We start from the raw sequence: 23116 nt of genomic DNA, 5'->3' as shown, positions 1-23116 counted from the left end.
CACAGAATCAATTTCCATTATTGGATGTAAACCAATGAACAGCAGTAGGCTTGGCAGAATTGGATTATTTTTTTTTAAATTGATGGGTTATATCAATGGGTATTTAAGCATTTGTAAATTTTGTATCAATTTCAATTTTCAAAGCTGCATAAAATTATGGGTTTTAAGAAAAAAATCTATTTTTATTGATTTAAATGTTCACAGTTGGAGGAAATTATGGGGGGTAAGACAATCGGGGGTGTCTTATTTAATGATTATTTAATGACAGACTTTGATATTTAAAAAAATAAGGATTTAAAAAATAAGAACGGCCATACTGGGTCAGACCCAGGGTCCATCTAATCCAGTATCCTGTCTTCCAACAGTGGCCAATGCCAGGTGCCCCAGAGGGAATGAACAGAACAGGGAATCATCAAGTGATCCATCCCCTGTGACTCATTCCCAGCTTCTGGCAAACTGAGGCTAGGGACACCATCTCTACCCATCCTAGCTAATAGCCATTGATGGACCTATCCTCCACAAATGTATCTAGTTCTTTTTTTAATTCTGTAATAGTCTTGGTCTTCACAACATCCTCTGGCAAAGAGTTTCACAGGTTGACTGTGCGTTGTGTGAAAAAACAACAACTTCCTTTTGTTTGTTTTAAACCTGCTGCCTATTAACTTTGTTTTGTGGCCCCCAAGTTCTTGTGTTATGAGAAGGAGTAAATAACACTTCCTGATTTACTTTCTCCACACCAGTCATGATTTTATAGACCTCAGTCATATCCCCCCCTTAGTCATCTCTTTTCCAAGCTGAAAAGTCCCAGTCTTATTAATCTCTCCTCATATGGCAGCCATTCCACATCCCTAATCATTTTTGTTGCCCTTTTCTGAACCTTTTCCAATTCCAATAGATATTTTTTGAGATGGGGCGACGACATCTGCACGCAGTATTCAAGATGTGGGCATACCATGGATTTATATTGAGGCAATATGATATTTTCTGTCTTATTATCTATCTCTTTCTTAATGATCCCCAACATTCTGTTCTCTTTTTTTGCCTGCCGCTGCACATTGAGTGGATGTTTTAGAGAACTATCCACACTGATGCCAAGATCTCTTGAGTAGTAACAGCTAATTTAGATCCCATCATTTTATATGTAGAGTTGGGATTATGTTTTCCAATCTGCATTACTTTGCATTTATCAACACTGAATTTCATCTGCCATTTTGTTGCCCAGTCACCCAGTTTTGTGAGATCCTTTTGTAGCTCTTCGCAGTCTACTTGAGACTTAAATATCTTAAGTAGTTTTGTATCACCTGAAACTTTTGCCACCTCACTGTTTACCCCTTTTTCCAGATCATTTATGAATTTATAATCACTAAAACACAAAATGTCAACATCACATGTCAAAATATACAATATAAATATCCTTAAATCAAACTAAGTTCTCAAGCAGCATTTTCTTTCTTTCCCTTTCTGTACATTTCAATTATTATTGATGGAAACATTTTTTCTTTGTGTGCAGTGAAATCGACATTTACAGACATATACCTAAATATCAGCCACATTGAGAGATGCTGCTTTTCTTTGTGCCATAACACAAGAGTGCCCAAATAGTGTCCAGCTGAGGGCCCCATTGGCAACTTACCAGAAGCTCAAAGGTTAGCCCTGCGTTCTATAAAAAGGAGATCCTTGCAACCACTCAACTTTCCCCCATTTAAATCACTCACATTTCCAACTCTATTCAAGTAGGTGAAGCTCATCTCTGTCTGTGGGATCGTGTGTGACTCTACCGCGGAGTTCAGTCCTGGGAAATGAGTTCTTTCTGAACTGAAATATAGGCACAAACCAAAATCACCGTGAGACCAATATAAACTAACAGCATGCAAAGGACACTAGCTGCTATTAAGGTTGTAGTAGATAGAGCCCTATGCGGATACAAAATTTGTATCGCATGTGATCTGCAAACATCGTCCGCAGATACAAATCAGATTTGCAGGGCTCAAGTGGTAGATTCTCCATCACTGACAATTTTAAAATGAAAATTGGAGGTTTTTCTGAAAGATGTGGTCTAGGAACTATTTTGGGGAAGTTCTATGATCTGTGTTATAAAGGAGGTCAGACTAGTGATCACAATGGTCCATTCTGGCCTTGGAATCTATTTATCTATTACACTGAACTTTTCCTCTTCAATGCACTTTATAAGCATGGTTAACACAACTAGGATTAATGCAATGGCAACAATGCACGCGCTCAAGATGTTCAGGAAATTCAGTTACAGTGGACAGCTCCTCCTTAATTCTCTGTGTTGGTGCAGCTGCCTTGTGTTCTCTTTTGCATATCACACAGGAAATGCCACCCATCCAGTAGAATTTCAGGGTTTTCCGATCCCTCTCAACAGGTAGAGCAGTTTATCATGTTGCTCTAAGAAGCACTAAAGCTTTGGATTGATATAAACTCTGGGTGGCTAATGTGCTCTAAACTTTGATGCTGAAACAGCTGGATTTGGAGGCCTTGGTCACAGTTGGCCTCAGTTTAGAAGGCCTCAGTTAAGGAGGACAGTGTTCAGGAGGGCCAAGCCAACTCATTCCAGATCAAGAAACTTGCAGATTACACTGGAAATTATCGTCCTTCCTGGGTGTTGTTTTTTTTTCCTTTCTAAAAGGAAATCCATGGAAAGATGAAGGTTAACCTTGCCCTGAGCTTGAGAGGGGGAAGCAATCAAAAATTAGGAAATGCCAAGGTAAGGGTGAAAATTCCAGTGCTGGTGACAGAACCGGGTCTTGGGCATTGGTCCTGTGAGTAGTTACCCACATGCTTGACTTTACACAGTCAAGAAGTCCCACTGAAGTCAATGGGAACTACTCTCAGTACATAAAGTTTAGCATGTACAGATCAAGGGCTTGGATTGTATGTGTATCCCTTTTCCACACCTTTTAATTTGTTTTGGGTTTTTTGGTCTACATTTTACGCTCTTTGTGGGAGGGACTGTCTTTCTGTGGATTTGTGCAGTGCCTCGCACAAGGGGGACCTGGCACTGATATGAACAATATGAATATTTAATAACAATATATCCCATATTCTAGAAGACCAATCTGGTCTTTTAAATACATTTATTTCTTAAGCCCTGATCGTACAAACTAATGCATGTGCTTACATTGAAATCAGTGGGTCAACTCACATGAGTAAAGTTCAGCATATGTGTAATTATTTGCAGAATCGGGCCAAAAGTGCTCACACTTTGCTCTGCAATGTATAAAATGCAGAAGGTGACATGCTCCATTCCCCATGGCAACTGCAGTCTCGAAAACACTAATATTCTTCTCAGCCTCTGTCAGAAAAACAAGGGTGCCATCATTCTGCTACAGACTTTTAGTCCTGGGAATACTGACAACCTTCAAAAGTCACCCAGAGATTGGAACTCAGCACCAATTCACCTGACTTCAGAATTTCGGTCAGAGAAGTCATAGTCTGAAGTTTCATACAGAGAAGGAGAGAAAGAAGTCTCAAGTGCAGTGAAGGTGGAAATAGTTCGGTTACAATTGGAACATCTGATCCTTCCTCGGGGAGAGCAATTGCTGGGGAAGTTTATAATCTTCAGTGTTGGTAATTCATCTAAAAATTAAAAGCAAAGGCACTGTGAACACTGAGGATGTGATGTTACAGAATTCTACAGTTAGTGGGACCATTTCGTTCTATACTGTATACTGCTCATTTTAGATATTATTACAGCTTTGTCAGTGTCCTGTTAGCCCAGTTTATTAGTAACTAATTATAATATAATACTCTGCCTTCCCTCGGATCTCAAAATACATTACAAACAATAGTTAATTTAAGCTACACAACCCCACTAACTCCCAGACCAGAAAGGTAGGGAACATGTCACACTAACTTAACCCACCACCTAAGTGCAGCCACCTCTGCAGCTATTTAACAGTGCAGAGCAATACTACACAACAGTTTGAGAGGATATGGAGATAATACAAATCTAATTGCATGGGGAACTTTTAGGGATGTTGAATTTCATTGCTTCATTGGAATTTGGCTGAGACACCAAGTTTAATATCTCCTTCTTACAGAAAAAGAGTGAGGGGATCTTTAATAACCACAAGTGGTCAAGACCTCAGTTTTACCTCTCATGTGAAAGACATTATTATAGAAATCCCAAAAACCATAGTGGGGTACTGGCTCAGTACTGACTCTAAGGGGAAAATGCCAACACTGAATCCAACAGCACTTCCTGCTGCACCTGAAGCTTTAGATGTCTCTTACCCAGTCTTGTCTAATTGGGAACATGCATGCAATCTGTTGGAAAACATGTGAACTAACACATTTTAACTAGCATGCTGTTAAACATGATTTTGGCCTTAGTGGCTTTGTCTTCATTGCAAAAACAATGTGCCTTTTTGCATCAAGATAGCTGCCCTGATGTAAAATCCTAGCAGACACAAAGTGGAGGTAGTTTTTACCTCAGTGTAGCTAGTTGAGATCAATTCCAGGTGGGGGAGGGGCAGTACAAGGACAATAAGTGAGTTATACATGTGAACCATGAGCAGGATCAGTAACCTCAGTATATTCATACTATATTCTAAGTATGAATATATTACATGTACATATTTAAAACTGGCAGACAATGCAAGGAAAGATAGAAGAGCTGGAGGGTTTTCCTTCTGAGCTGATAAACTGAGTCTCTTGAAATGTGCCTTCATTAAGAAAAAAGTGTATTCTTAACTCACTAGCTAACGTAAGGTGAAATCCTAGTGACGAGAAGGCAGTTTGCAGTTTGTACATGAGTTAGCAGGTGGAGTTAAAGACTGAGCTCCCTCTGTAAAATATGCAGATGACACAAATATTGGTGAAATGATAAATATGAGGAGAAGAGGGCAGTCATACAGAGCAATCTGGATTGCTTAGTAAGATGGGCTCATTCAAACAAAGTATATTTTAACACAGTCAAATGCAAAGTCATACATGTAAGAAGAATACAGGCCGTACCTACAGAACTGGGGGTGTCCTGGATAGGAGTGATTCTGAAAAAGAATGCCTCTGAAAAGGATTTAGGGGTCAGTGTGGACAAAAAACTCAACATAACCACCCAGTGCAATGCGGTGGCAAAAAGGGCTAATGTGATCCTCAGCCCTGGTCTACACTACGAGTTTAGGTCGAATTTAGCAGTGTTAGATCGATTTAACCCTGCACCCATCCACACAACGAAGTCATTTTTGTCGACTTAAAGGGCTCTTAAAATCGATTTCTATACACCTCCCCGATGAGGGGATTAGCGCTGAAATCGACCCTGCTGGGTTGAATTTGGGGTAGTCTGGATGTAATTTGACGGTATTGGCCTCTGGGAGCTATCCCAGAGTGCTCCATTGTGACCGCTCTGGACAGCACTCTCAACTCAGATGCACTGGCCAGGTAGATAGGAAAAGCCCTGCAAACTTTTGAATTTCATTTCCTGTTTGGCCAGCGTAGCAAGCTGATCAGCACAGGTGACCATGCAGAGCTCATCAGCACAGGTGACCAGGGAGTCCCAGAATTGCAAAAGAGCTCCAGAATGGACCCAATGGGAGGTACTGGATCTGATCGCTGTATGGGGAGACGAATCCGTGCTATCCGAACTCCATTCCAAAAGATGAAATGCCCAAATATTTGAAAAAATCTCCAAGGGCATGAAGGACAGAGGCTATAACAGGGACCCGCAGCAGTGCCACGTGAAACTTAAGGAGCTCAGGCAAGCCTACCAAAGAACCAGAGAGGCAAATGGCCGCTCCAGGTCAGAGCCCCAGACATGCCGTTTCTATGATGAGCTGCATGCCATTCTAGGGGGTGCCCCTACAACTACCCCACCCCTGTGCGTGGACTCCATCAATGGATTCTCATGCAAAAGGGATGTGGATTTTGGGGACGAGGAAGATGAGGAGGAGGAGGAGGAGGTTGAAGATAGCGCACAGCAAGCAAGCGGAGAAACCATTTTCCCCGACAGCCTGGAACTGTTTTTCACCCTGGATCTAGTACCCTCCCAACCCACCCAATGCGGGCTCCCGGACCTTGAAGGCGGAGAAGGAACCTCTGGTGAGTGTACCTTTGTAAATATAATACACGGTTTAAAAGCAAGCATGTTTAATGATTAATTTGCCCTGAAGACTTGGGGTGCATTGGCGGCCAGTACAGCTACTGGAAAAGTCTGTTAACGGGTATGGGGATGGAGCGGAAATCCTCCAGGGACATCTCAGTGAAGCCTCCTCACCCAGATGCCCAAGAACACAGTGGCGGGGGGGCCTCCAACCACACAACCACTCCACCCCAGAGGACTGCGCAAGCAACAGAAGGCTGGCATTCAATACGTTTTGAAGTGTAGTGTGGCCTTGTCCTTCCCTCCTCCGCCACCCCAACCGGTGCTGCCCTCCTCCCCCACCCCTCCCAGGCTACCTTGGCAGTTATCCCCCCATTTGTGTGACAAATTAATAAAGAATCCATGAATTTGAAACAACAATGACTTTATTGCCTTTGCAAGCAGAGATCAAAGAGGAGAGGGGAGGGAAGTAGAGTGAATCAACGGGGAGGGTTTTCATCAAGAAGAAAGAAACAGAACTTTCACACCGTAGCCTGGCCAGTCATGAAACTGGTTTTCAGAGCTTCTCTGATGCGCAGCGCTCCCTGCTGTGCTCTTATAACTGCCCTGGTGTCTGGCTGCACGTAATCAGCGGCCAGGTGATTTGCCTCAACCTCCTACCCCGCCATAAACGTCTGCCCTCTCTCACAGATATTGTGGCATACACAGCAAGCAGTAATAACGATGGGAATATTGGTTTCACTGAGGTCTAACCAAGTCAGTAAACTGTGCCAGCGAGCTTTTAAACCTCCAAATGCACATTCTACCATTCTGCACTTGCTCAGCCTATAGTTGAACTGCTCCTGTCTACTGTCCAGGGTGCCTGTGTACGGCTTCATGAGCCATGGCATTAAGAGGTAGGCTGGGTCCACAAGGATAACTATAGGCATTTCAACATCCCCACCGGTTATTTTCTGGTCTGGAAAAGAAGTCCCTTGCTATAGCAGTTCACACAGACCAGAGTTCCTAAAGATGCGAGCATCATGTACCTTTCCCGGCCATCCCACGTTGATATTGGTGAAACGTCCCTTGTGATGCACCAGTGCTTACAGCACCATTGAAAAGTACCCCTTTCGGTTTATGTACTGGCTACCTTGGTGGTCTGGTCCCAAGATAGGGATATGCGGTCCGTCTATCGCCCCACCACAGTTAGGGAATCCCATTGCAACAAAGTCATCCACTATGACCTGCACATTTCCAGAGTCACTACGCTTGATAGCAGCAGCTCAGTGATCGCGTTGGCTACTTGGATCACAGCAGCCCTCACAGTTGATCTGCCCACTCCAAATTGATTCCTGACTGACCAGTAGCTGTCTGGCGTTGCAAGCTTCCAGAGGGCTATCGCCACTTGCTTGTGAACTCTGTGGGCTGCTCTCATCTTGGTATTCTTGCGCTTCAGGACGGGGGAAAGCAAGTCACAAAGTTCCATTAAAGTGCCCTTACGCAAGCAAAAGTTTTGCAGCCACTGGGAATCATCCCAGACCTGCAACGCTATGCAGTCCCACCAGTCTGTGCTTGTTTCCCGAGCCCAGAATCGGCGTTCCACGGCATGAACCTGCCCCATTAACACCATGATGTCCAAATTGCCAGGGCCCATGCTTTGAGAGAACTCTGTGTCCATGTCCTCATCACTCTCGTCACCACGCTGCCGTCGCCTCCTCACCTGCTTTTGACGTTTCGGGTGCTGCATATATTGCAGGATAATGCGCGTGGTGTTTACAGTGCTCATATATGCCGCCGTAATCTGAGTGGGCTCCATGGTATGTTGTCTGAGGAAAAAAGGCGTGAAACGATTGTCTGCCGTTGCTCTCACGGAGGGACGGGCGACTCACGACATGGCTTACAGGGAATTAAAATCAACAAAGGGGGCGAGTTTGCATCAAGGAGAAACACACACAACTGTCACACCGAAGCCTGCAAAGCCTCTGTGATGCGCAGCGCACCTTGCTGTGCTCTTCTAATGTAATCGCAAACAGCCTAGTCAGCAAACAGCGCCAGCGAGCTTTTAAACGTCCAAAGGCCCATTCTACCACCATTCTGCACTTGCTCAGTCTAGAGTTGAACTGCTCCTTACTACTGTCCAGGCTTCATGAGCCATGGGAGCAAGGGGTGGGCTGGGGTAGGTGCGACCGCGCGGTGCTGCCGGCTGGGAGAGCAGCCTGAGGCAGAGGCCTCCAGCTGGCATGATATTCCAGGCAGGACTGAATCTCTATTAGATGAAACTTAAAGAAGAAAATGACCCGGAGTTATTCTCATTTTTGTCTTGGCGCCCCCGACCGACCTCACCACAAGGGGGCATGTCTCACAGTTTGGGGACCTCTGTACTAAAGGATTATTTAATCTAGCAGAGAAGGGCATAACAAGAACCAATGGCTGTAAATTTAAATCAGATAAATTCACATTAGAAATTAGGCACATACCTTTAACATTGAGGGTGACTGGAACAAACTACCAAGAGAAGTCGTGGATTCTCTATCTCTGTATCTTGATGTCTTCAAATCAAGACTTAAATGCCTTTCTCAAAAATATGCTTTAGTCAAACACAAGTTATTGGGTTCAACATAAGGGTGACGGTGAAATTTTATGGCAAGTGTTATGCAGGAGGACACAGTAGATGATCCTTTCTAGCTTAAAAAAACGATGAATAGTCTTTAACTTGACCTAACTTGTGTGAAAACTACAAACTGCCTTGACTGCACTAGGATTGTCCCTGAAGTTGGCTAACTCAAGTTCAGAATAAATCTTTTTCCTCCTAGAAAAGACAGGGCCTTGGTCACTGGTTTTACCTTTGCTTTCCAAAGAAGAAGCCCTGCAGAGTGAGTCAAAGTTTCTTAAACGGATCCGAGGATGTCCCTGTTCAATCCTCCTTATAGTGTCCCAGCACTGTGGGTGTTGGCACACAGCCATGTCACAGATGGTTTCATCCCACTGGCTGTCATCTGCAGTCACCATCTTTGCAACCACCCAGACATTAATGAATAGCAGTAAAATGGCACTACTGTATGTCTGAATACTCTGCAAAAACAGAAGAATTGAGCACAGTGAGAAATGTTAACAAGAACAAGAATAATCTAGATTGCCATAAAATAACGGCACAAGAAATGGTCATAATTTCCCACTTACATCCTGGGTTGTCTTCATATGCACCCACTGTAGGGACTGATTGGGACAGTTTGGTGACTGTGACCCTGGGACCCCCCCAATGCCAACTGGCAGAGGGCTCACCATACTGTAACTCACATCAGGTCTGACACACTCATTACCCCTGTGACGTTGCACTGAATGTGAATATGATGTAACTGGAATATGCATTATGCAAAAGTTGTCTTGTAAGGTATCATTACAAAGGTTATAACCTACTGAATATATTCATCCTATTTGTATGAATGTATCATTCTTGTATCTGAAACTAGAAATATGAAGTATAACTCTGAGGTCCTATTGTAATTATGCAAAGTGAGGGCCATTAATGGTGGTTTAGAATCTTGATGGCTCCCAATGACTAGGACAATGGCTCTGTTTACCTGCAAGCCTGCCTGTGTATGCGTAGGCCAGCCCGTGGGTAATGAAAAATGAGGTCTGACAGTGATATGTGACCATGTCACCTGATACTGGAATCCATCTTAAACCTGGTGCTTTTCCATTGAGAAGGAGGGGTGGAGACCTAGAGAGACAAAGGATTCCCGCCTTGTGCCAAAGCTATAAGGGGGGGTGGAGCAGGACAAGGAGGGTCTCAGTCATGAGAAAGTCCCTGCTTTTCATCTAAGATGCCTGCTGGAACTAACAAGGACTGTAATGGGGAAAGGAGAGGACCCAGACTAGGAAGGAGTCTAGTCTGTAAAACAAGCTTACTGGAACATATCTGAGGGTGAGATTTACCTGTAATCGGTTTCTTAATGTATTAGGCTTAGACTTGTATGTTTTGTTTTATTCTGCTTGGAAACATACTTTGTTCTGTCTGTTATTACTTGGAACCACGTAAATCCTACTTTTTGTACTTAATAAAATCTTTTTTGTTTATTGATAAACCCAGAGTAAATGATTAATATCTGGGGGAGCAAATAGCTGTACATCTCTCTATCTGTGCTATAGAGGGTGGACAGTTTATGAGTTTACCCTGTATAAGCTTTATACAGAGTAAAACAGATTTATTTGGGGTTTCGATCCCATTGGGAACTGGGTGTCTGGGTGCTGGAAATAGGTGACCTGCTGAGCAGTTTTTGGTTAAAGTCTGCAGCTTTGGGGGTGTGGACCAGACCTGGGTCTGTGTTGCAGGAGGCTAGTGTGTCTGGCTCAATAAGACAGGGTTTTGGCGTCCCAAGCTGGGAGAGAAAACGGGCTCAGAGGTAAATTCAGCATATCAGGTGACAGTCCCAAGGGGTCTCTGTGACCGAACCCATCACAATTCCCAACATACTGTTGTCATAATATGTATCTAAAAGATATTGTATAAGGTATCACATGTACACTGGTAACATGCTGGTCCTGAACATCATTGCATGATGTATGAACGGCTTGTGTACAAACAGTTATATGTGTGTGCTAGAAATATGTAATTAAAATGTGCTTGGGAGGCAGTGCATAAACTTAGCCTGCCCTAGACAAAGGAACATGCATTTACCTGTATGAGCAGCTTGATTACAGGCAGAGGACAATGAAAGTCTATTTATATATACAGTAAACAAAGCCATCAAGCTGACAAATGGAGGAGGAGGCAGTTTAGTGATCACACCAGGGGAAAGAATCAGCACCCCAGGAAGCTGCTCTTGAGATAGAGACAATAGACTTTGGGAATTATAAGGGTGTGGTTAGAGATGTTGATAGATGTTTGGCTGTGTGTATGTGTTCCCTATGTGTGCTGCTCCAGCCCTGCGCAGATAGCTGGCACTGCAGACTTTGAGCGAACCACCCAATGACCACAAGATCTGTTAAGGGACAAAGGCATCCAGGTAGGTTTATTGTCAACAAAGCATGGTACTAGTATCCTGGGGACTCTACCAGACAACTAATACACGTATGCCTGTAGCAATGGACCAGCTCACTGAACAGCGGGACTTTCCGTTCCTCTCTAAGACTAGGCAAAGATACTCCCTCTGAAACACATTTTTATACCCTGATACAAACAAGTTAGTACTGTCCCCGGCACAGCTAATTTTTACCCATCATCTAGTACATCTATATTACGTACTGTTATTCTGATCTCATTTTTAGGAGAATCAGTGTGTTCATAGAATCATAGATTATTAGGGTTGGAAGGGACCTCAATAGATCATCTAGTCCAACCCCCTGCTCAAAGCAGGACCAATCCCCAAATGGCCCCCTCAAGGATTGAACTCACAACGCTGGGTTTAGCAGGCCAATGCTCAAACCACTGAGCCATCCCTCCCTCCTGTTATCCTTGGGTAATGTTTTTGTACCATCCTTGAAACTGGGATGTCTGGGTACCACTTCAGAGTAGCAGCCGTGTTAGTCTGTATCCGCAAAAAAAACAGGAGTACTTGTGGCACCTTAAAGACTAACAAATTTATTGTAGCATGAGCTTTCGTGAGCTAAAGCTCACTTCTTCGGATGCATCCGAAGAAGTGAGCTTTAGCTCACGAAAGCTCATGCTACAATAAATTTGTTAGTCTTTAAGGTGCCACAAGTACTCCTGTTTTTTTTGTGGGTACCACTTGATATTGGGATGTGTTTGTGTGAGCACTCTGTGACTAGCACGTCTCCAGCATGTGTATTTTTGCAATAGGCAGGATAATGGGAGGGTCCTCAGTTCTGTTCAGGAATAAAAAGCTTCCAGCGCAGCAGCAGCATCACATCCCCCAGCTCTTACACTGCCATGCGACGGGGGCTTCCTGAGGTGCAAAGAAGCACATGGGGAGGGGAGGGGAGGGGTGTGAGGGCACTGGATCAGCTCGCTGAATAAACACAGCTGGGGCGGAGCTCAGGCATTAGAACCATATTCTCCGCCAGCCTCCAGCCCTGGGCACGTAGAGGGGAGGGGCAGCACCCCGGACGCACAGCTGGGAAACTGCGGAACCGCAAAACAGGGCGGCACGGAGGAAACCCAAAGCAGCAGCAGCAGCCGCGCAGCCACTCTGCCCCTGCTCCCGCCCCGGCCTCGCCTCCCCGCCCCCAGACCCGACCCCCGCCCCTGCCTCACCTCCCCGCCCGTGCAGCGTCCCGCGCTGCGCTGCGCCCCGGCCGGGGCCGCCCCTCACCTGCCGGCGGCCGCAGCCTCTCTCGCCCGCCGGGGCACGTTACCAGGCAACAGCAGACGCTCGGCGAAGGGGCGAAGACGGAAGCTGCCGCGGCGCATCTCGGGAAGGGGGAAGTTTGTCTCCCGCGCACTGCACGCTGGGAGGGGTCAGAGGTGAGAGGTCAAGGGCTGGGCGCGCGGTTCAGTTCGCGAGGCCTTTTGTCTGCGCGCGGCCGGCGGCCGCCCTGCCCCGTGAGTGCGGGGCGCGAGGGAGCGGGCACCGTCTGACCCCCCCCCGGGCCGCTCCCAGCGCGAGCCCCCGCCGTGCGGCCTCCCCTGCCCGCCCCCGCCGCGTAGATGCGGCCCCGCGGGCGGGGCGGGGCTGTGGCTCCCCCTGACCCCCCGCCGCCCCCGGGTGTCCGTTAACAGGCTGGTGGCGGGTACGGCTCGCGCTGCCCCCAGTGCCCGGCGGCGGCTGGGCTGGGTGGAAACTGGCAACATATTTCCCTGTAACGCCCGCCCCAAAGCGCAGCTCTGCCGGGAGACGGGCTGTTACTGGCGCGCTGCGGCTCCCGATCCGCTCAGCTGACCAGTCAGCAGGCGGCTTGGCTAACTGCCAGCCCTGCAGACTCCCTCGGGCCTGAGAACCAAGCCGGGCTCTCTCCTGCCTTTTCCTCTTCCCCAGCCATACAGATCCCGCCGCTCCTGCGCTTGCTGACAGCTGAGTAGCCCCTCTGTTGTGGCGGGTTTTACTCGGGTGTAAGTGATTGAAATAGATTTAATATCTCTGTTGACAATGCACAGGAAGTTCAGAAAAAGAAATCCAGGGAGTCAGCGTTCTCTTGGTTCTGCAGAGATAACAGGCATAAAGAGTGGTACAGACATTATCTCATGGATAGGCAGATGCCAGACTAAACACAGGGGCAGAGCTGTTGAGTACACTTTACATAGCAGAACTACTTATAACTATTGTAATAGTAAGACAAGTGTTTTATAAGCAGAGCTGCTAAGCAGAAAAAATATCTGATGACTAGTTCTCATTTCAGTTCTAGGTGTTCAAAGATGGCGGAAAGACCAGAGGACTTGAACTTGCCCAATGCTGTCATCACTCGGATAATTAAAGAAGCAGTGAGTATTATCAGAGATATAGAAGTATGCAAGAAGATTGATGTGAAGACTGAAAACCTTAAAGGAGTAAAATGTGCCTGTTCTACAGAAACTGGGCCCTATGCTATGTAATTTTTAAATCTCCTTTTGTGTTGCAGATGATAGAACAGTTTAACAGGAAAGTTGTCAACTTGAAATCTAATCATTTACTAAAAAAAGCCCTGACAATTCTTGTGGGTTTATGGTCACCTTTTTTTTTTTAATGTTTTTTCTGCCCCTTGTTGGTTTGAGAGAGACCTACTCAAACAGGGAAATCTGACTATTCATGGTAAAATGAAATTCTTTATGCCCAGTGCTGTCAAATGCTCAAGGTAGATAGGGAAAAATAGAGAAATACTTTTCTATAATCTTTCTTGTATATATTATTTTTTAGAGTAGTAGGTAAAGCATTTTCAGGTGGAAATGTTTTGTTTTTTAAGTTGTAGTTTTATAAGGGGCTCAAAGTAGCAAATTCTGGGTTGTTTCCAACTATCCCAAGTGCAAAATCTTGCATTTTGTTTTCAGCTTTAGCTGGTGTGAGAGAGATGTCATTTGCTGGATGCAGTGGTTCTACTTTAAATAATCTGCCATCAAATATTTTTGTATTTAAATTAAAGATGTGTGTTCTATTTAATGCCAAGCAAACTTTATCTGAGCTGGCAAAAGAACAAGTTGACTGCCTATTGAGATGGAAGAGAGACTCTCTTTTCTGACAGAAACTGTACTGGATAAAAGGATTTTTTCCTACTTATCGCCCATGCTGCTTTCCTCCCCCCTTTCTTTTTTCTCCCTTTCCCCAGTATCTAATATTTCATCCATTGCCACATTTACCATGAACCTGAAATAATTCAGAGTGCTGGAAAACATTTGGATTCTGGACAGCCACACACTATGGTAATGGGAAATCATAGAAAACCCTAAGATACACAGTTGTAAATTTCTTATAATTTACAGAGCACTGACAATACTGTATATACTTCAATCAGCTCCCAAATAAGAGCAGAGTAAAGAAGGAAAATAGCTACTAGATAAGTCCAGTTCCTTGCCAGCAAATGAGATACAATATGTCTCAGTCATTAAATTGATGCTACGCATGATCTTAGCCAAAAGACTAAGAAGGATCAATAGATGGATGCTGCACGTTATGAGAATATCCTTCTATGTTAGGGATTTGGAAACAATTAAATGGACTAAGATTGAGGCAGAGGCCAAGTCCACTGCTACTGCAAAAGTTACTTTCCCTCTGTCTTCTGGCTATGTTCTTGACCTGGCTAAGCCCGTTCAGTTAACCAGCTTCTTGTTGTACTTAGATGTTAGATGTATCTGGAATATTATTATTATTTGTATTATTGTGGTGCCTAGGAGCCCAAGTCATGGGCAAGGATCCCATTGTGCTAGTTGCTGTACAAACACAGAACAAAAGAAGGTCTTGTCCCAAAGCACTCACAGCCTAAGACAAGAGGTGGATATAGGCAGATGGAGGAGCACAAGGAAACAATAGGATAATATTGGGCATCGTGACAGGTTCACTCATTGTTAGGGTTCTTGTAGGCATCCTGGCAAAGGAGAGTTTTGAGGAGGGGTTTAAAGGAGGATAATGAGGTGGCTTTGCAGATATTTAGTGGGGAGCTCCTCCCAGGCATGAGGGGCAGCAGGGAGAAAGCACCAGAGGGGCTCATTTGAACATTTAACAAGTGCATGATGGAGGCTGGTATCGTGGGCCGATCAGAGATGAGAGTCAACATCTCAGTAACGAATAAGAAATGATAGGTAGGGTCGGGATTGTTAAGGGCCTTGAAAGTGAAGATAAGTATCTTATGATTGAAACACTAGAGAAGGGGGAGCCAATGGAGGGGTACAAAGAGATGGGTGACATAGTCAGAGCAATGGGTTAGGACAATTATCTATGCAGTAGCATTCTTCTAGCCTTATGTCATGGATCTATGCTTTGCTCCAGCTTTTAAACAGGTTCTTGAAGGAACCCCTTTAATGTGTCAGACTCCAAGGGGTCTCGCTCGTCCTTCAGGGTAAGCCATGCAGCCTCGCCACCTCCTAGATCAATGGTTCTCAAACTTTTGTACTGGTGACCCCTTTCACATAGCAAGCCTCTGAGTGCAACCCCCCTTATAAATTAAAAACACTTGTTTATATATATAACACCATTATAAATGCTGGAGGCAAAGCGGGGTATGGGGTGGAGGCTGATATCTCGCGACCCCCCCATGTAATAACCTCGTGACCCCCAGTTTGAGAACCCCTGTCCTAGACTGTGTCTGCTCCAGCACCCCTGCTTCACACTGTGAGCTCTGCCCAGCAAGTCCAGCTGACGTAGACTCCTGGTTAGAGACTTGTACACTCTTCAGGAACTAATGCACCTCTCCAGTATTTGCATTAACACCTAGGCAGCATTTTCAAAACAGAGTAAAAGGTTAAAGCATAGTCCGTTCTGGTCAAACCAGAGCAATTCACTAGCCAAGGTGTAGTGAACTCCATTTCAGTCCCTGTCTCCCTCTGACTCTTTAGTGAGATCCGGGAGAGAGCAGCCAGCCTCTTCCAGAACCAGAAGTCCACCCTTATCCTCTGCTGGTCATGTGTCAGTCCTTTGTTCTATAGCTGGGGTCTCTGCTCAGCTTCCCTGCTGAGAGGTCCAGGGGAAACCCCTTTCTCTTTGTTGCTGTTTCCTAGGTGTCATTGTTGTGGTCATTGGGGCTTTCCCATTGTCTCTTTGGGATTCTGCATTGATACAGAGTCACCTTCAGCAGGGTTCAGACAATTCCTTGTGACCCTATTCACTGTAGCCCAAACAAGAAGGTGACCCCCTACATCTGATCTTCTGCACTGCCCCAGACTTAATACTTTTCCCTCTACTAGGCAAAGTGCAGAGGGAAACTGGGGCACACATTAGGATTCATTAAAATACTATAGAAAATTCATTTTCTCACATTTATTGTTGTCTGCAAACACTCTGAATGGCTTGACTGAACTGGTGACTTTCAGTCCTTTCAGACAGGACTTGATAGCCTCCAGATCCACATGGCTTGAATTTCATCTGATAAAATGACATTTCTTTTTTCCCAGCTTCCTGATGGAGTAAACATTTCCAAAGAAGCTCGGAGTGCAATATCTCGAGCTGCAAGTGTGTTTGTGTTGTATGCAACATCATGGTAAGCATCACTGGTGACCTGATCCAATGGACCATCTGATCTGTAGCTAGCCTTTTTGTTGGCTCTCTTGGAGAGAATTTTTGCAGTAGCTGTAATGAAAGGCATGTTTATCATTCATGTACATGAGGCATTATAAAGTTTCATCTGGTTTTAGTTTGTAATGTGACCTTTGTGTAATATAGTCTTATGTTCATAATTAGTTTCTTAATTAGCATGCTGCCATGCTAACTTTCAGAGAGGGGCTAGTGATAAATCAACAGGGCAAATACTGGCCACTGACACAGAAGCAAAGCATTTGCTGCTTCATAATGCCCTCAGTTACTTGCCCAGTATATACGTCCTGGGAGCCTACAGAGGTGGTGGTGGATTACTTCCCGTCGCCTTCAGTGATCACCTTGTGCCCTGAACCGTCACATTTGATTTACCTTTATCACTACACTTTATCATTTTTCAGAAAACACTGATCATAAAATTATAGAGCCTTTTTATAGCAAACATTAATTTACATAAGGGCTCCTTGTTCTTGGGGTATGTGAACCCATTATAGCCTTACGACTTCCCTTCTGAGTGTTAACCTAAGCAGTGTAGGTACTAACTAGGCATGTTTCATCGTGTATGTTAAATTACTCATTCAGGTTTAAAGGGTTTAGCTTCCTCCTGCACCTAAATTCTCTGTTTAAATCTATAGCAGTTGAAATTCAAACATCTTTAAAATGTAATAATAAAAGGGATATCATCAAATTGAATACTAGTCAACTTTTAAAAAAATGAATTCAACTACACTTGTAGTAACTACATATTTGTTACTGTGTCCTTGAATCACCCTGCCACTTTTAATAGTTTTAGAACCAGATTTAAATATGTATTTTCTCTCCTGTTACATGTGTGAAAAACCCACATAAATGGAAAACTCCCTGACTATACAGGGAAACAATGCAACTGACTATATACACATAAATGCACAATGTAAACAAAGGTGATTTTTTTGTTTTCTTCTTTCATAGTTAGATTCTTGGTCAGTCATCCTAGGTATTGCTTATAATAGTGATTAAACATTTCTGAGGACTGTGATTGTGTTGTCCCTTTAATCAGCCAGTAGTTGGGGATGGTTTGCTCTTTGATATTAATTCTTCTCCCTCTCTTTAGTGCAAATAACTTTGCAGTGAAAGGGAAGAGGAAAACACTGAATGCTGGAGATGTCCTCTCAGCCATGGAGGAAATGGAGTTCCAGAGATTCATAGCCCCTTTAAAGGAATCATTGGAAGGTAACATGTTGTCTAACTGTACATTAAATTGATCCTAATGACGTTGAGTCCTATTTACCCAGAAGTTCGGACATCCAACTCTTATGTTCCCTTAATTATCATTTATGTATTTATTTATTTATTTATTTTTAAAGCCAGACATTGCAATTTTTATGGGGACATATGAACATGTAGTTTAATAGAACTGATATGATGTAATTTCACAAAGGTGACTCATCTAATCCATCTCCCCCATCACTTCTGTGTAGAGGAAGTCTTATGTTCTGCGTAATGCACATGAGCTCCTGTATCCTTCTCGCCATCTTTCTGCTGAACAGCACTTAACATAACTTCCTGTGGGGTCTCTCACCACAACTCAAATAACAGGTTGGGTACCTGCTCTCAAGAGGGTCAGTGCTCTATTTGTTGTAAGCCTGGAGAGCAAGGGGAGAGCCTGGGTCACAGGAATGGGAGACACTCTAGCTTGTCCCTACAATGACACACGTGTATCCAATTGTAGTTCTCTTGTTCTGTTAGTTTACAGGCGTGAGCAAAAAGGCAAGAAAGAAGCAAGGAAAGACAAAGACAAGAAGGCAGACTCTGAAGAACAAGACAAGAGCAGGGAGGAGGAGAATGATGATGATGATGAACGGATGGAGGAGGAGGAACAAAATGATGATGAAGAGGTGGATAACTGATGTTCCTGGAGAGACAGACACGCACATGGGCCTGGGCTCTCTTCCTAGGGATATAAATACTGTAAATCAACCTTCTTGTGTCCTCTTGTTTTCCAGTTTCCAGCAAAGCTTCATGTTGTTCCTCTGGGGCCCATCGCTCCTGGCTTTAATTCTCAGATGTAGATGGGCACCCTGATGAGACTGACACAGCTTCTGTAGTGGAAAGGCCACGTCTGCCCATTGCATGGGCATCGGGCACACACTCTCCAGATTCTGAAGAGCCATTGATTGATATACATGACTGGTCTTTAATACTGGATTTGCTCTGTGATGCAAAATGGAATTTCAGAGATTCCAACAGAGAAAGCTGTGCAGGAGAATCTACAGAAAAGTGTTGAATAAGTTTGTTTTTGCTAACTAGGTCTGAGTTTGAATTTAATAGGCCCTAGGCCTGTTGCATTAGGTTCCATGTAATATGTTAGAGAGGTGCCATAATGGTTTAGAATGCTGCGCACATGAGGGTTTTGTATAAGGTGGGGATTGAGGTTGTCTTAGCTGGATCCTTTCATTCTGATCGTGCCTTCTCTTTCCAAAGTGACTGACAGTCCCAGTAGGCAATACTACTGTACAAGGATCAGCTCTCCACAGGACTCACTCTTCTGCTCAGGATCAGTCAAATTCAAAGGACTGTACTGTGCTTCTGTAACATAACTTAATACCATAAGTGCTTATTTTTGTGTTTAAAAAATACTGAGAGCCTGGCAGGGTTTTTATAAAAATACCTGAAAGAAAAGTAACTACTAGGAAAGCTTAACTGTGTCCCAACTGTGATGCTGGGGGAAGGTTTGGATTGAGTTGCTGGCAAACTATTTCTCAAGGTAATGTGGATCGGGCCTATGGAAGTTTAAAGGAAGCGTCATCCCAATCTAATTGTTTTTCCTATTTGTAGTAGTTTTGGTCTTTCTGTACTTGAGGTCTTGCTCTGAACACCTTCCCCTTTTACATGTGGAGAAGGTACTTCCTGGGAGGAGCTCATCCTTTAATAACCTAGTTCTGTGTGGTCTTTAAAGAAGAACTTAACTCAGCTATTTTGACCTAAACTAAAATCTGACAAAGGAAAGTTGGAAAAATTTGAAATACGTTTAAAATTGTTAAAAATTCACTAGCTCTGTTGATCTACCAGTTAAAACATGAGTGAGTGCTTGTATGAAACAGCACAACTTTTTTTCAGTTCTGCTGGAGCAACACGCACACAGCAAACATTGCAGGAGCTATGCTGCCCTCACATTGCTACGGCTGTGATAACTCCTACATGCAGATCCCAGGTGGAGAAAGTCACTATCTGACAATCAGCAAAGATCTGTTATTCCGCTGCTGCAGGACTACACATTGAAAACAACGGAAGGTGTGACTGTCTCTGTGAAGGTGTTCAGTTATACAAGGAGATCATCCTCGCGGCTCTGTTTTTCTCTTGTAATACATACTTGAGCTCCATCTCCTCTTGGGAAGGAACAATATTTTATTTAAATAAAAGCCAAGTTCTCTATGGAAATGGGTCCAGTGCTTACTTCCTCCAGACAGTAGTAATATAAGCTATTTTCAGTTACACAACCATAAACTGCCCATGTAGCCAAAGACAGGTGCCAGCCTCACATAAAATTGCTAAAGGAGTAGATAAGAGGAGTGGTTTTAACTGAGCATGTCATCAGACTTCTGCTGTGAGCCAGTCATGGAGGCTTGGATCCATAAAGGGACTTGGCGTGTTAAAAAGAGTAAATCAGGAGGAAGAAGACTCCATAAAACCTGCAGCCAGGGAACTCCCGCAGGATGTAGGAGACCCCAGTTCAATTCCCCTCTCTGCCTGGTGCAAAGGGATTTGAACAAGGATCACCTGCTTCTCAGGTGAATGCTCCAGACTGTAGAGTGACTGGTTTTGGCCCAATTGATTGTTAAAGTGGAATAGCTTCAACAAGACTGAGTGAGACCCTCATCAGCATATCCGATACTGCAGTGGATAAGACACTCATTTGACAGGCCTTTCATACTGAGCTTGTGCAGAAAATCTAGTGCATGTTTCTCAACCTTTTTGAGACCAGAGACCGGATTGTTGCCTTCCTAAACTGTCAGGGCGCTGCTCCACAGGCAGGTCGTTGAGAAACACTGTCCTAGACCCTTCACAATTTGGATTCAGTCAAACCATGGAACTAAAGCTAGGAAGTGAAGGGATGTTGGGTAGAGGGTGGCCCTACAGTCTTCATTCACCTGGCTGCATCTCTGTCACCAGACTGCTTTGCTCACTGAATCCCCTACTAAGGCTGAGGCGATGCTGGAAGAAGGTGAGGTTTCAAAGAGCTAGTAACTACAATGTGGTTTACACCAGTCCAAGACACCTGCTCACAACGTAACCAGTCAGCCTGCTGGCCAGAAGTACTACAACACTCTGCTGTTGCTGAGAGCCCTTGTATCCACATCTGCAACAGATTAATTCTCTCTCTGGTTGGGGTGCAGTCTTCTGGCCAACGTTCTAGGTGCTGACCTAGCCTCAATAGCAGACAAGCTGCTGCCTCCCAGCTGGATTACAGCAATACAGTTTTGTGGGCTAGAAAGTATGAACTCTGGCTGGTACAAGAGGAGTCAGTGTCTCCTCAGCAACACAGTGTATTAGGAGTACATCATCCTTGTCCTTTGCTATGCTGGCTTTCCATAGAATACTGCATCGCATTCAAGGTCTTGATCCTTATTTTCAAAACATTTAATGTTCTGGTTGTAGGATACCTAAAGAGATTGTGTCATGCTCTGGGACCTTGAGTGCTCTCACCAACTCTGCTCCATTGGCGCTATGCTACCACTAGGATGAAACTTGTCTTTGCAGGAGATGGGACCTTCTTGGAGGCTCATCCAGGACTGTTACTTGCTCCAGCAAGAGTCGAGATCTATGCAGAACCTTTCCAGTCCAAGTGCAGATGCTATTTCTGACACTTCCTCATAGGGAACCTGCTAGAGAGTGCCTAGCAGGAATCCACTCTGGGGGCTACCAAGGGGTGGATCATGGCAGCGAGGGCTGAGAGAAAGGTTGCAACCTACTTCCAAGCTGCAGAAGAGCTACAGCTGCTGCTGTCTGGGAATCCTGAAGCAGCCAAGGGTCCAACAGAACCCCTCAATGGGGAACAAAGGGGGTGCAAACTCCCTCAGTGGGGAGGCAGGCCACCATAAGCTCCGCTTCAGCTTTGGTGTCCTTGAATTCACTTCCTTCCTTCGGCATGGGAGCCTAGATAGTTGTTAGGCTGTTTCTTTAGTAAGGCCAGTAGGGAAAGGACTATTGCTCTGCTTATTCATGGTGTTCCTGGACTTGTCAGCAGATGGTGCTCATCCCCCTGAAATCAGGCAGTTCACTGCTCCAGGGACTGTCCCGCGGTATTGCAACCAGGAGCTGGATTTTCCCATGTGTGAGTTGGAGAGTTTCTGCCTTTCCACCAATCCTGACTAAAATGTAGATCTACTGCGTACAGATCATCAGCCTTCCTAGCTGGTCTTCATTTCACTGCTTGATTTTCTATACCAAAGTAGAAAGAATTCTTGTTTGGTTTGTGCAGTGCCTAAGCAGGCTTCCTCCTGCTCCTCCATGCCCAAGCTCCTTCCTCGGCCACCTGGTGCGGGGAGCCATTCAGCTGTTTAACCAAACTCCTCTCCTCAGATTGGTGGGAGCTCCAGGGTGATATTGATCAGTTGCTTCGGGTTGCTGTTAATTTGCACCCATGTAATTTAAGTTCCAAGCACATCACTAACAGCTAGCCTTGACTACAGCTGGCCTCTGCCCCTCCACGTAAAGAGGCGCTCTCCAGCCAGAGAATGGGCATCCATGGCATGTTTGTTTCTGGTGATGCATTGGGCTCTGTTACTTTGTTGCTTCTCATGCAGTTAACTCAGTTCATTTAAACATGGGAAGCATCACAGAACAAAAGGGCTGCAGCCCCTAAAGCCCTTGCGTTAATCCGGCCCTGCCTCCGGGACCCAGCATGGATGAAGGGCCACTGAAGGGAGCATCAGAGCAGGGAAGTCGTGTGACTGGAAAATCAGATGTGTAGCCACAATGTGACTTCTGAGCACTTGCAACTGAGAGAAGTGCTGCTGATCATTCTTCCATCCATGGAGAGTCAGCAACATGAAGGTGGTTGGGGATAATTTGGTCAGTGTTGATAGGGTCTGTCTTGGTTACTGGTTTCTATGTTCCCTGTATCAGTGACTCTCCCTTTGAGAGCTCTTGTCTACAGGAAATGCCCTGTGCCTCTCCGTAACAAAGTTTCTCAGAAACTTCTGGGGAATTTGTACATGGCAATCACAGCTGCTGACTCCTCATGCAAAACTTAAAAATGTGTTTTAAGAATCGGTTCTGCTGATATGTGTTTTCTGTTGGTCTTTTCCTCCATTTCTTGTTCTTTATGGCACAAGAGACAGCAGTGCAGGCTTCCCGTGCACTGCCTTGCTCACATGCCCTAAGACTGACCACACAGCAATGGGAAGGAGTCGCTGACCATTCAGTCCTCGGTTTTTCTGCTGATGCTGCCAACACGGAGGTTCGGTTCTATCCATAT

General features: G+C 44.8%; 1 protein-coding gene across 4 annotated transcripts; it reads left to right on the top strand.

Moving 5' to 3' along the window:
- The first annotated feature begins 12334 nt into the window (after window positions 1–12334).
- On the top strand, window positions 12335–20072 carry POLE3 (DNA polymerase epsilon 3, accessory subunit). 4 transcript variants are annotated; one of them, XM_044992525.1, is made up of 5 exons: window positions 12335–12467; window positions 13340–13421; window positions 16518–16603; window positions 17750–17868; window positions 18385–20072. In XM_044992525.1, exons 2-5 carry the CDS (start codon window positions 13356–13358, stop codon window positions 18543–18545), a joined length of 432 nt encoding a protein of 143 aa, XP_044848460.1. In that variant the 5' UTR covers window positions 12335–12467; window positions 13340–13355; the 3' UTR covers window positions 18546–20072. The 4 variants fall into 4 exon arrangements, with proteins under 4 accessions (XP_044848460.1, XP_044848456.1, XP_044848459.1 ...); XM_044992521.1 differs by having other exon boundaries at window positions 12457–12545; XM_044992524.1 differs by lacking the exon at window positions 12335–12467 and adding an exon at window positions 12624–12733.
- Window positions 20073–23116: the final 3044 nt, after the last annotated feature.

Source organism: Mauremys mutica, chromosome 18 (assembly GCF_020497125.1).
Source record: "Mauremys mutica isolate MM-2020 ecotype Southern chromosome 18, ASM2049712v1, whole genome shotgun sequence".
Taxonomy (NCBI): domain Eukaryota; kingdom Metazoa; phylum Chordata; order Testudines; family Geoemydidae; genus Mauremys; species Mauremys mutica.
Note: the sequence above shows the minus strand (reverse complement) of the source record. Positions and strands in the feature narration are given on the sequence as shown.

Excerpts from the sequence above, each read along its gene's own strand:
- POLE3 (XM_044992525.1), top strand. The coding sequence starts at position 13,356 with ATGGCGGAAAGACCAGAGGACTTGAACTTGCCCAATGCTGTCATCACT. Across the intron at positions 13,422-16,517 it reads CTCGGATAATTAAAGAAGCA|CTTCCTGATGGAGTAAACAT; the intron begins GTGAGTATTATC and ends CTTTTTTCCCAG. Across the intron at positions 16,604-17,749 it reads GTGTTGTATGCAACATCATG|TGCAAATAACTTTGCAGTGA; the intron begins GTAAGCATCACT and ends CCCTCTCTTTAG.